The 14,121-nt window shown below is 35.3% G+C and overlaps 1 protein-coding gene across 4 annotated transcripts in view; it reads right to left on the bottom strand.

Annotated features, from left to right (window-relative positions):
• Positions 1 to 14,121, bottom strand: part of ARID2 (AT-rich interaction domain 2) — a 180,767-nt gene that overhangs the window by 42,321 nt on the left and 124,325 nt on the right. For 3 of the 4 annotated variants that reach the window (XR_007154154.1, XR_007154153.1, XM_047868003.1), the window contains exons 16-17: positions 11,830 to 11,943; positions 5,336 to 5,484 (exon numbers count right to left, since the gene is read on the bottom strand). Coding sequence is in view for 2 of the 4 variants with exons in the window: in XM_047868003.1 (XP_047723959.1) it covers positions 5,336 to 5,484; positions 11,830 to 11,943 (263 nt within the window). In the remaining 2 variants the exon portion in view is untranslated. The remainder of the gene's footprint in view (positions 1 to 5,335; positions 5,485 to 11,829; positions 11,944 to 14,121) is intronic. The other variant, XM_047868004.1, reaches the window with a different exon arrangement.

Here is a 14,121-nt window from a genome sequence, read left to right as displayed (position 1 = left end):
GAAACCGTAATCAAAAACTCTCCCAACAAACAAAAGTCCAGGGCCAGATGGTTTCACAGGGGTATTCTACCAGACATTTATAAAGAAGAGTTAAAATCTATTCTTCTCAAACTGTTCCAAAAAATAGAAACAGAAAGGAAAACTTCCAAATTCATTCTATGAGGCCAGCACTACCTTGATTCCAGAACCAGACAAAGACCCCAGTAAAAAGGAGAATTACAGGCTAATATCCCTGATGAACATGGATGCAAAATCTCAACAAGATACTAGCAAACTGAATCCAACAGTACATTAAAAGAATTATTCACCATGATCAAGTGGGGCTTATTCCTGGGATGCAGGGCTGGTTCAATATCCATAAATCTATCAGTGTGATACACCATGTTAATTAAAGAAAGGATAAGAACCATATGATCCTCTTAGTAGATGCAGAAAAACCATTTTATAAAATACAGCATCCATTCTTGATAAAAATCCTCAACAAAGTAGGGATAGAAGGAATATACCTCAACATCATAAAAGCCATATATGAAAGATCCACAGCTAGAGCCTATCATTCTCAATGGGGAAAAACAGAGCTTTTCTCCTAAGTTGAGGAACATGACAGTGATGTACATTCTCGCCACTGTTGTTCAACATAGTAGTGGAAGTCCTAGCTTCAGCAATCAAACAACAAAAAGAAATAAAAGGCATCCATATTGGCAAGGAAGAAGTCAAACTTTCACTATTTGCAGACGACATGATACTCTTTGTAGAAAACCGAAAAGACTCCACCAAAAAAATTACTAGAACCAATACATGAATTCAGCAAAGTCACAGGATATCAAATCCACATACAGAAATCTGTTGCATTTCTATACACCAATAAAGCAGCAGCAGAAAGAGAAATCAAGGTATCAATCCCATTTACAACTGCACCAGAAACCATAAGATACCTAGGAATAAACTTAACCAAAGAGGTAAAAGATCTGTACTCTGAAACCTAGAGAACACTTATGAAAGAAGCTGGGTAAGACACAAAATGGAAAAATATTCCATGATCATGGAAAGGAAGAACAAATATTGTTCAAATGTGGATGCTACCCAAAACAATCTACATATTCAATACAATCCCTATCAAAATAACACCAGCATTTTTCACAAAGCTAGAACAAACAATTCTAAAATTTGTATGGAATCAGAAAAGACCCCAAATAGCCAAAGCAACCTTGAAAAAAAAAAAGCAGAAGTGGAGGCATCACGATTTCTGAATTTCAAGCTATATTATAAAGCTGTAGTCATTAAGACAGCATGGTAATGGTACAAAAACAGAGAAACAGATCAATGGAGCAGAAAAGAAAATCCAGAAATGGACCCACAACTATACAGTCAACTAATCTTTGACAAAGCAGGAAAGAATATCCAGTGGAAAAAAATACAGCCTCTTCAATGAATGGTTTTGGGAAAACTGGACAGCAACATGTAGAAGAATAAAACTGGACTTTTTTTTTTTATTAAAAAACATTTTTTTAAACGTTTATTTATTTTTGAGACAGAGAGAGACAGAGCATGAACAGGGGGAGGGTCAGAGAGAGAGGGAGACACAGAATCTGAAACAGGCTCCAGGCTCTGAGCTGTCAGCACAGAGCCCGAGGTGGGGCTCGAACTCACGGATCGCGAGATCATGACCTGAGCCGAAGTTGGACGCTTAACCGACTGAGCCACCCAGGCGCCCCAAACTGGACCACTTTCTTACACCGTATATAAAAATAAATTCAAATGGGTGAAAGACCTAAATGTGAGACAGGAAACCATCAAAATCCTACAGGGGAACATAGGCAGCAATCTCTTTGACCCTGGCCATAGCAACTTCTTACTGAGCACGTCGCCAGACGGAAAGGAAACAAAAGCAAAAATAAACTACTGGGACTTCTTCAAAATGAAAAGCTTCTGTACAGCAAAGGAAATAATCAACAAAACTAAAAGGCAGACTATGGAATGGGAAAAGATATTTGCAAATGACATATCAAATAAAGAGTTAGTATCCAAAATCTATACAAAACTTATCAAACTCAACACCCAAAAAACAAATAATCCAGTGAAGAAATGGGCAGAAGACATGAATAGACACTTTTTCAAAGAAGACATCTGGATGACCAACAGACACATGAAAAGATACTCAACATCACTCATCATCAGGAAGATACAAATCAAAACCACAATGAGATTATCACCTCACACCTGTCAGAGTGGCTAAAATAAAGAACACAAAAAACAACAGAAATTGGCAGAGGCAGAGAAAGGGGAACCCTCTTGCACTGTGGGGAGAATGAAAACTGGCACAGTCACTCTGAAGAATAGCATGGAGGTTCCTCAAAAAATTAAAAATACGGGCACTTGGGTGGCTCAGTCGGTTAATTGTCCAACTTTGGCTCAGATCATGATCTCATGGTTTGTGAGCTTGAGCCCTGCATCAGGCTCTCCGCTGTCAGTGCGAGCCTGCTTCAGATCCTCTGTCCCTCTGTCTCTCTGGCCCTCCTCTGCTACCTCTCTCTCTCTCTCTCTCTCTCTCATAAATAAATAAACATTAAAAAAGTGTAAAAAAAATAGAACTACCAAATGATCCAGCAACTGTACTACTAGGTATTTATCCAAAGGTTACAAAAACACAGATTCAAAGCGGTACACGCACCTCAATGTTTACAGCAATATTATCAACAATAGTCAAACTATGGAGAGAGCTCAAATGTCCATTGACTGATGAATGGCTAAAGAAGACGTGGTATATACATACAATGAAATATTACTAAACCATCAAAAAGAATGAAATCTTGCTATTTGCAATGATGTGGGTGGAACTAGAATGTATTATATACAAAGCGAAATAAGGCAAATCCCATATGATTTCACTCATACATAGATTTTAAGAAACAAAACAGATGAACATATGGGAAGGGGGAAAAAGAAGAGGAGAAACAGAAAAAAAACCACAAGAGACTCTTAACAGAGAATAAACTGAGGGTTGATGGAGGGATGTGGGTGGGAGATAGGCTAGATGGGTGATGGGTACTAAGGACAGCACCTGTTATGATGAGCCCTGGGTGTTGTATATAAGTGATCAATCACTGAATTCTACTCTGGAAACCAATACTGCACTGTATGTTAACTAACTACAATTTATATAAAAAATTGGAAAAACAAAAAAGAAAGAAAACTAAAGAAAAGATTTAAAAAAACCAACAAAAACCCTAAATCTGAATAATAAATGTCATTACTGTCTTCGTGCCCTAATGCCTTTGCTATCCTAAGCTTCTCATAGGTCCTTGGGCATACAAACTCCTACACATTCTTCAAGACCCAATTCAAAGGTAATGTCTGTAGTGAAACTTTCGTTAACCATTCCAGCATTACATGAACTGTTTGCTATGCAGCCAGTAACACTATGAAACCATCTTTTTACAGCTCTTTACATCTTTATACTGTAAATTTGTTTTTTGGATGTGCTTCTTTAAAGGCTGAGAATAATCTTTTTTATTTCTAACTCCTAGCACATACACTCTCCTACAGGGTACTCAATAAATATTTGCAGAATCAAATGGAATCAGGATTGTAGCATCTAAAAATGGCTTTAACAAATGACTAGCTCTAAGAAGCCTTGTTGAGTCTTATTCAAAAAAGACTTCCAAAGAGGAGGCACATATCAAATTTTGTAACACTGATCCTACTAGCAGATGGGAAATTGTGCTATGCATTTAGGTTCATTAACCTTTTCAGCACTTTTTCTTTTTTGAAATACTGTAAGTGCTTCATCAGAAACAGCTATTCTCAAACTTTTTAGTCAACAAACAGGATTAGCTGACTACCTACTCTGTCAGCTACCATTTGCCTGTTAAAACAAAAACGAAATCTAAAAAAAAGTAAAGAATACAACTGACAGTGGTGAAGAAAGTTTCAAATTAACTTACAACATAAAACAAGATGGTCAACTTAAATTAATCAAAGAAATAATCAGAGACAAACTAAAGCACTGACTTTTAAGCAACATTTTGACAAACAGATTTTACACTATAATCTAGTACACACATGCCTCTATTAAATACAATAATTACTTTTACCGACATGATGGAATCTGATACATCTAATTTTCTTTTCATTGGAAAAACAAACAATCAATCAAAAACCTACCAGTAGAGACCTGCCAAAATGATTTCATGACACTACTACTGGGTTGAGATTTAAAGTTTGATAAACACTGTCCAAAGAAATTGTGCATGCTATTAATAATCCATATGCTACAGCGATAGCTATAATCCCATATCAAATACGTATATGAAGTTTACAGCAAAGTACAATGTCTGTAGTATATCATAAAAATTATGAATAGCAAATATAATTTTAAAAATAATGTGGTAATTTCTATCAGTAGTTAGAAAAAGTGAAATGGAATCTTTGATATCTAAAACATGAAAAAAATATTATGTCTATTAAGACAAGTGCCTTAGTCCTAGACCTCTAAAAAAGTGACAAAGCAAAGGGTCTTAGCTGAGCACTGTTAAAAGAATGATTTTATTTTAACCATTATTCTTAAGTATTTCTTCAAGTGGAAGAAAGCCTGTCTTGAGAAGTTCAGTTCTACTCATTGTTGATCTTAGTTATTAAATTGTGAGATATGGTTTTAAAAATAATTTTCATTGGGGCGCCTGGGTGGCGCAGTCGGTTAAGCATCCGACTTCAGCCAGGTCACGATCTCGCGGTCCGTGAGTTCGAGCCCCGCGTCGGGCTCTGGGCTGATGGCTCAGAGCCTGGAGCCTGTTTCCGATTCTGTGTCTCCCTCTCTCTCTGCCCCTCCCCCGTTCATGCTCTGTCTCTCTGTCCCCAAAATAAATAAACGTTGGAAAAAAAAAAAATTAAAAAAAAAAAAAATTTTCATTGAGTGTCCAACCCAAACTCAAATTTAAGACAAGTCACTCTTCCTAACCAATTATTACCTTTAAGTTGCTATAATAAAGAAATTCTACAGCCACCATCACCTTTAAGTCACGTTAAAGAAACCTCTTTTCATAGCCAAATAAGAAATCATCGCTTAGCTGATTTTGTTTTTTAAAAACTAGTATCAAAACACATTCCCCAATAACCTACCATTAGGCAATGATGCTCTACCTGTAATTTATATAAATTTCTTAGTTTAGGTGCTACTACATCTCTATAAACATCCCTCTTAACAGAAAATATTTTTGCTAAAACACTTCAGCGGCTTCAAAAGAAAATTGTCATGAAATGAAATGACAGAAATATAAATATAAAAGCATTCCAGAACAAAGAGCATTTATGTATATCAAATAAAATTGCCATTTACTTTTTACAAGACTGCCACAGACACATGAAGTTGTGTCCAGGTTTTCTCACTGGATCCCCTTGTTGACTAGATGCACTGAATGGAGAAGGCTGAGAAGTGCTGGGCTGGTTCTGCACCTGCGCAGCTGGTGAAGGCGTCATAGGAGTGTTCTGTGAAAAACACAACCGCACGGTTTGTGAGATGACACGGAGAAACATTCACATTTTATACCACAGGTTTAAAATGAGGATTATAATAACGACTGTATGACTATATCGATAGTTATAACTTCTAAAATAAAATTTACATTTGTAGTTTTCATAATTATTTTTTTTTAATTCTTTAAAAAGATAACTATGCTTATGAAAATAATTAGGAAGTAAGATTCTTTTATTTCCTATGAACCACAAAGGCAAGATCATATTGTTGTTGTTACAGGATATACATTATTTTGAATTAAGAATTTTATATTAATAAAATTAGGCAGAAACACAATTATAAATTAAAATAAATAAAGCTACTATAAATGCACCCATTTGATTTACTTACGTACATTCTTTACAAGATCAATTGCAAACTATTATTTTTTGGCATACATTTCCATTTAGATTTTTTTAATCAATACAACAAAAAGCAAACAACACATAGCAAAAAGAAAAGAAAATTTCTGATGTTAAAAATGAAGTAACCATAAGTAGAATGTTGTAAATATTATTTTATAGTTAGCTGTTTTAACAATTTTAGTCTTTTATGTTGTCCAGTTAGAGCTTTTGATGCACAATACAAGTAAAAAGATTCTAATTATAGACATAAGTCTTTAAATATAAGCTATGTTTTCTTCTTCTATACCACATCCCTTTCTCTATAAAAGATACATAGGTAAATAATTACAATATATCTTAAAACAATTTGAGGCAATATGTTTTCTTTGAACCTTAATTCAGATTTATTAATCCTCACAAAGGAAAAAATAATATTGAATTTCTCATATAGAAATGGCAGCACACCATTTCAAAGCATTGTTTGAAGGCAATAAATTTAAACTTTGGGAAGATATTAAGTACACTATTCACTTATATGGTGATATTAGAAATACTTGGGCAAAACGAAGTTAAAAATAGCTGAAAACGTCAGATTAAGATTCATAATAATTAGAAAAAAAGATGAAACACATAAAAAGCTACAGCATAAAAAAAAAGGGAGACTGAAATGCTGAAAAAAAAAAGCATGTCTCTTAGAAATGTGAAGTCAGGGCACCTGCGTGGCTCAGTTGGTTAAGCATCCGACTCCTTTTTTTTTTTTTTTAATGTTTATTTTATTTATGGTGAGAGAGAGAGAGAGAAATAGAGTGCAAGCAAGGGACGGGCAGAGAGAGAGGGAGAGAGAGACGATCCCAAGCAGACTGTGAGCCATCAGCACAGAGCCCATTGCGGGGCTCGAACTCATGAATGGTGAGATCATGACCTGAGCTGAAACCGAGTCCGAAACTTAACCAACTGAGTCACCCATGTGACCCAACATCTGAGTCTTGATTTTGGCTTAGGTCATGATCTCACAATTTGTGGGTTTAAGATCCATGTCTGGCTCTGCACTGACAACATGTAGCCTGCTTGGGATTCTCTCCTTCCCCCTCTCTCTGCTGCTCCCCTGCTCATGCTCTTTCTCTCTCTCTCAAAATAAATACTTAAAAAAAAAAAAAAAAGAAATGTGACATCATGGGGTGCCTGGGTGGCTCAGTTGGTTAAGTGTTCAACTCTTCAGTCAGCTCAGGTCATGATCTCACGGTTCACTGGTTTGAGCTGGGGCTGGTCTCTGCACTGACAGCATAGGGTCTCTTGGGATTCTCTCTCTCTGCCCCTCCCCCGCTTTGGTGCATAGGAGCACAGGTGCGCACGCACGCACTCTCTCTCTCTCTTTCTGCCTCTCTCCCACTAGCTCTTTCTCTTTCAAAAATAAACTTAAAAAAGGTCCTGGGGCACCTAGCTGGCTCAGTTGGTTGAGCAAGTGACTCTTGAGCTCAGGGTTGTGAGTTCAAGTCTCATGTTGGATGTAGAGATTACTTGAAAAAAATAAAATCTTGGGGCACCCGGGAGGCTGAGTCAGTTAAGTGTCTGACTCTTGATTTCAGCTCAGGTCTTGGCCTCATGGTTTGTGGGACTGAGCCTTGTGTCCGGCTCCATGCTGCAAAGCCTGCTTAGGATTCTCTCTCTCTGCCCTTTTCCCCACTTGTGCTCTCTCTCAAAATAAATAAACATAAAAACAATTTTAAAAAAAGAAAGAAATGTGAAGTTAGGAACTTTGGAGTTCCAAGCTCTAAGGGAAAAAAAAATCTACCTTTGGGATATAATTAAAGTTGTTTCTATAGTTGGGTCCCACCATTAAGATTTTATAATACAGTTAGGGAGAAAATATACATGCATATACATGCATGAAAAACAGGTGTCATGGATAGGATGTGAACTTTCTAGTCTGACAGATCCGTACTCAAACTTTAAATTTGCCTTTTGAACTAGTTATGTGACCCTGGGCAACCTATTTAACCTCTCTGATCCGAACTGTTAAGTAATGAAATCCAACTTTAGGAATGGTGGGAAGACTAGAGAAATGACAGATGAAGTGCCTAACTCTGGAGTCTCAATAAACGGCAACAGTTACTATTATTATTATACTAGAAATCCAAATAGAGAAATCCAAGAGGGAAGTCGTATTTTGGAGGAAAGATGATGAGTTTGCTTTGGGAACAACTACAAAAGTTAATGCTGGAAACATGGATCCGACAATCATTCACCTGTGAATTCTATTTTTTTAAATCACTTTTAAAAAAAATGTTTATTTATTTATTTTGAGAGAGAGAGCACAAGCACAAGCAGGGGCAGAGAAAGAGGGAGATAGAGAATCCCAGGCAGGTTCCATGTTTGGCACAGAGCCCAGTGCTGAGCCGGATCCCATGACTTGTGAGATCATGACCTGAACTGAAATCAAGAGTGGATGCTTAACCAACTGAGCCACCAAGGTGCCCTCACCTGTGAATTTTTTTTTTAATTTTTTTAAATGTTCATTCATTTTTGAGAGAGAGAGAGAGACAGAGAGACAGAGTGTGAGTGGGGGAGGAGCAGAGAGAGGGAGGCACAGAATCCGAAGCAGGCTCCAGGCTCTGAGCTGTCAGCACAGAGCCTGACGTGGGGCCTGAACCCATCAACCTGAACCGTGAAATCATTACCTGAGGCAAAGTCAGACGCTTAACCGACTGAGCCACCCAGGCACCCCTCACCTATGAATTCTTTAAGCCATAAAAACCGATGATGAGAAAGCAGATGGGGGTGGGGGTGGGGGAAGAGGGCCAGAGACAAAGGAATGGAACAATAGAATTAGTTTATTTATCAAAAGAATTATGCACATTGATTCCCTGAAATAAAAATATTACATTAAAAATACAGGAAATTCTAATAAAGGGGAGTAATCAAGAGGACCAGTTTCAGCCAAATACAAATATTAAAGAGTAACAAGTTACACATATCCCAGAATTTTAATTTAAGGGTAAATTTGCCAGAGGCATCAAATTTCCTCAGGATTAACCTTCTGGTTCCCTATACTTTCACCATTTAAATTAGGTATCTTATTGAATAGCTTGTCATATATTTGTAGATTAAGCTTATGTTTACTTTTATAAGTGCTAACAAATCTTTATCCTATTTTTTTCTATTATGGAACTTTTATTTGGTGTCACATAGAAAATTTAAGAAGGAATCACAGGGTATTTTAACCCCAAATGTTAATGAGGGACATGGAAAGAATGCTCTCAAATTAACCTAAGCTGTTAAATTAAAAATGAATAAAGATGCATTAACCAAATGCAAGGTGTGAAAAATTTGTGGACCCTGATTCGAACAAGTTGTTTAAAAAACAAACAAAAAACCCACCACATTATTTTTTAAAGACAACTAGAGAACACTGACCATGAACTGGATATCAGATAATATTAAAACATTACTATTTTTGTTAGATGTGATTTGGTATTGTATATATATCTAAATAGTTAAAAGTACTTTAACAATTAAAGAAATAGACTCTGAATTATTTATTGGCAAAAAGAAATAATGTTTGATATTTGTTTTAAAGTACTCCAACAGGGGCACCTGGGTGGCTCAGTCAGTTAAGCAACTTCAGTTCAGGTCATGATCTTATGGTTCATGGGTTCAAGCCCCACATCGGGCTCTGTGCTGACAGCTCAGAGCCTGGAGCCTGCTTCAGATTCTGTTTCCCTCTCTGTCTGCCCCTCTCCTGCTCATGCTCTATCTCTGTCTCTCAAAAATGAATAAATGTTAAAAAAATTTTTTAAGTACTCCAATAAAAAAAATGATAGTGGTGAAGAACAGATGAAACTAAAAAGGCAAAATGATAATATTTTAAGCTAGGTAATAGATACATGATGATTTATTGGCTTTTGTGTATGTTTGAAAAATGTGTACAATAAAAAGTAAACAAATGACAAGAAGAATTAAATAGATCAAAATATACATCAGTGAAACAAAAAGAATTAAAATACTTACAGAATATACCAAATGAGAAATTCTAAAAGTCATGTTTTCTTTGACCACAGAGGTAATATTTTTAGGTTTCCTCTTGTATTAAAAAAATTATACATTTCTTTCGACAAAGCTAATTTTCAAACAGGTTGTATTATGCTGCAAAATTTTTAAAGTACCATTTAAATTATCTTTTAAGAATTAGGTCTTTTGCATGAGAGTGCAAAATAGATTTCTTTTAGGATGCAGTAGTTTACCTTTTCTTACTATTTATCATGAACTGCTAGACCATAAGCCATAACTCTAACTCAAGTGCAAATGCAAAAATAGGTTTCAAAGTCATATTTTGGGAATGATCACTCTTGAGGAATATTCTATACCATCCAGTCTATTCAAGAGGAGCTATTTTTGTATATCAGGGTTTTGTTTTTTTTTTCAAATCAAAGTGGAAAAGCCACAACTCCAGCAGTGAGTGACCAGAAAAGTAAAATTACAAAAAGGATATAAAACAATTCTGTGATTTATTCTCTAATGTAAAATTAACTAAACCTTAGAATAAGACTAAAATTTAAACATTTCAATATGTGTTAGAAAAATACAAATTCATAATCTAGTCTCAAAATAAATTCTTTACTAAGTAGTAATGAAATACTGTGTTTAATTGTAGCTACAGATTTTGAAAGCCACTTATAAAATGGAATTGATTGAGGTAAATAGGATGATGAATAAACCAGACACAAGGACACCTAAGATCCAATTGAAGGAACAAACTGAAAGAGTGTCCTCTAAAACATAGGCAAGTAAAGAGAGATACTCTGAAACAGCTTTAGGGAACAAGAACTAGATTTACTCTAACTGTGATATAAAAGAGATGATACTTAGTCTAAATGTACAGATCTTTTGAGAACAGAATGGAAGGCAATAATAGAAATCTTTGGAAGAGAAATCTTTTTGAGTTTGGGAAAGTTAACCTCAACGCTTAAAAATGAGGGTTTGGGACAAAGTAATATCTAATAATCTTTCTACTGTAACATTCTCTTATGCTCTTAAACTATCACATTTTTTTACTCTAAGCATAAACCTAGACAGACAATCAATACATATCAAGCCTGGCTTATAAAAACACATCTAAATGCAAACAAAAAATTATGTTTAGTGGTAATGCCTTTCTTAGTTTTTACAATGTGCTAGTCCGCCAAAAATCTAAGCAGTAGCACTCTTAAGAAAATACTGAAATGAGAATTCCTGTGGCTTTTGCTAAAATGATCTTGGCTATGACTAAATGCTGCCCCCTTGAGGCGACAGATCTGCCTTCTGATGGGTTAAGTAACTTCAAGCTCTTTATCAAAGAAAGGAAGGGATCTGGAAGATACCAAGATTCAGTTTATGCCCACCATATCAGCAATGATTCCTATGTGAAGAACATGGAACTGAGGAGAGGCATATATAAAATACCTTAAGTAAATACATCCTTAAGTAAACTATTTTTATATACAAGAATTTAGCATGTCTTCAGATCATGGGATTAAGAGTTAGAGTTATGTTCAACATGTGTTTTACATGTTCCTGAAAAAGGCAAGTCTTTAGGTAAATATTTATAATTAATTTTATTTTTTTACTCATTTTTTATTTTTTATATGCCAATCTATTTTTGTTTTGTTTTTTTTTTTTTGTCTCCATAAGGTACCAATTTATGAACAGTGGAAGGAGGCAGAGCCTTTGGAAGTAGTTATACTCTAACCTAAAAATATAACAGACTGAAAATAAGCAGCTACAAATAAAGAAATCTGCTTTATTTTGTATTTATATAAACTACACAACTAAATCCTACTTAAACACAAAATCTATGGTGATATCATTTATTTTCATCCTCTTTTTTTGTTGCTATTTTTTTTCTGTAATGAAATTAATACAGCTGATTAATGGGATTAAAAAGGAACAAAATCGAGAAAAGGAACATGAAATAACATTGGTTTTAGGAAGGATTACCTGTTGGCCATTCTCAGCAGGGACATTTCCCTGCAGTCTTTTCAGCCCTGCACATTCTGCAAGTCTGGAAGTCCCTTCTTGGGGTCCAGGTGCCTCCTTTACATCCCCAAACCCCTTGAGATGGTGGAAATAACAAGGTTTGGCTGAAAAAATCACATTTAAAATTCTCTATTTCATCTATCCCTTTAAGGTATCAATTCAAGCAGTGAATAAAATGGTATTAAACCAAGGTCTATATAAAAGAAATTTAAAGAATCTGGGCAACAATGGAAATGGCTTTTTCTATTAGCAGGCTCTTAAGAAGGCCCAACAGCCTACCCTTCAAAGGAAACTTATGATCCTATCTTGAACAGTTGATCTTTTTTAGGCCTTATAGGTACTTTATGTGAAGGTAAAACACACCTATACCTTTATTGAGTGCCTAACTCTATAGCAGTCACCATGCTAAGTGTGACACATGAGAACCCTGGTTGTTAATTCTCACTCACAGACACCATGCGTGCTATCTCTTTTTCTTTACAAAGCTTTAAATTTCTACATGCCAGCCAAACACTAATTTTAAAAAAGAATGTAGCTATTTTAAATAAACTACATTCTTTGGGAGAATATATAGAAGAACACATTCTTCAGATTAGGAATAAAATGTAATAATTTTATGACTTGGATTAGGTGCATATACATCCAGTGTGTTAAGAAGATGTCCTGAAATTATCATTTAATGGCATGCACATTTGGTAACATAGTACTTCAAATAATCAATATATTATATACCAAAGGACTTTCTAGAACTTTACAAAGAAATCTTTTTTAAAATAGTGCATAAATGGGTTAAGAGTATAAATCTTCATTTCAGACACACACCCAAGTGTTCAGTCCTGGACCGCCGCATATTAGATGGTGACCTAAGGCAAGTTACTTTGCATCTTAGAGCCTCATTTCTAAAACATCAATAACAATTTTTACCCAACAGAGTTACATAAAGGATTAACTGAGGAAATGCTTTAGTACAAAGTTCCTAACACAGGTCCTAGTTTTAAAAAGTATTGTTGTTTGTTCTTTGTTACTTAAGTATCATTATTGAATATAGTCACACTGGATGATTAAGGACACAAAAAATGAGGGTTGATAGTTCCACAATAATGGAGTTTTTCTCTCACTTGGCTTAGTCTATTATAACTATTTAGGATTATAAGGGAATCTGAGAGGAAAAAACAGAGTTAAGAACATAATCAAGGTGAACTGGTTAATTATTAAATGTAGGAAAAATATAAAGATCCAACTTACTGAATACTATGTGCCAGACATTGCACCATTAAAAAAAAAATTAATGTGCTTAATGGATGAAAAACTCAAAGAGTAGCATGGCAGTTTGAATAAAACTGATTTCGTATTTTTCACCAAAACTCAGTATTAATTATTGCCATGTATATACCACAACTAAAGAATACACAACCTATTTAGGTACCTTGCAATAAAGATAAACCTAAGCAAGGTGGTACTGACATATGAATTCAAATCTCATTATACCTCCAGACAGCACTGTCCAGTTTTATCCACCCACATGAAAAAAGATGCATATCAGTGGATGAAGTGTTCTGAACCAAGGGATTCTTTGTTCTTTCATCTTTTATTCTGCTGACCCCTCCACTGCTAAATTTGGTACTAATGCCAACAATGGCCATAGATCTGCTGTACACACCAAAAGCACAGAGACGAAACCCAAGTCAGAAGACTGCTAGCAGAGCTGGTGAGTCACAGAAGGGTCTGGCTACGGAGTACTTAGGAAAGAGAGTAAAGAAAAAGCAATCCAGGAAATAGGTGACAGACAACTGTCTGTGAAGTAAACCCCTAGTTTCATTGGAAACAGCATGCAAGACTGTCCTTAAAAACTTTACAGGCAGAATGACCCTCAACTCAGTAGCACTGAAGCTAGAAAACACTTGTATTTACTAAAGTGTACAGATCAGATAGGAGATATTAAAGAGGGAATAGCAGAAACATGATAGTAGGGCAAAGGAGTAAGAAACACAGCAGCAAGAATATCAGAATAGCTGAAAGAAACTGAAATTATAACACTTTTTAAAGAATAAAGGCAACTAAGTCAATATGTAAATATAAGAACACACTTGATAAAGTTCTTATGGATTCATCTTTTTTTTTTTTTACAAAAGAACTGTGAAACAAGCCATAAAAACATACATCAAAATCAAATACAGCAACTCCCTTTTAAAGTGGTTTTAGCATCCCCTTCCAAAGGAGACCAAAAGGAGACTAACTTACATTTAAAAAGTC

This window comes from Prionailurus viverrinus, chromosome B4, assembly GCF_022837055.1.
Source record: "Prionailurus viverrinus isolate Anna chromosome B4, UM_Priviv_1.0, whole genome shotgun sequence".
NCBI classification, from domain to species: Eukaryota; Metazoa; Chordata; class Mammalia; order Carnivora; family Felidae; genus Prionailurus; species Prionailurus viverrinus.
Note: the sequence above shows the minus strand (reverse complement) of the source record. Positions and strands in the feature narration are given on the sequence as shown.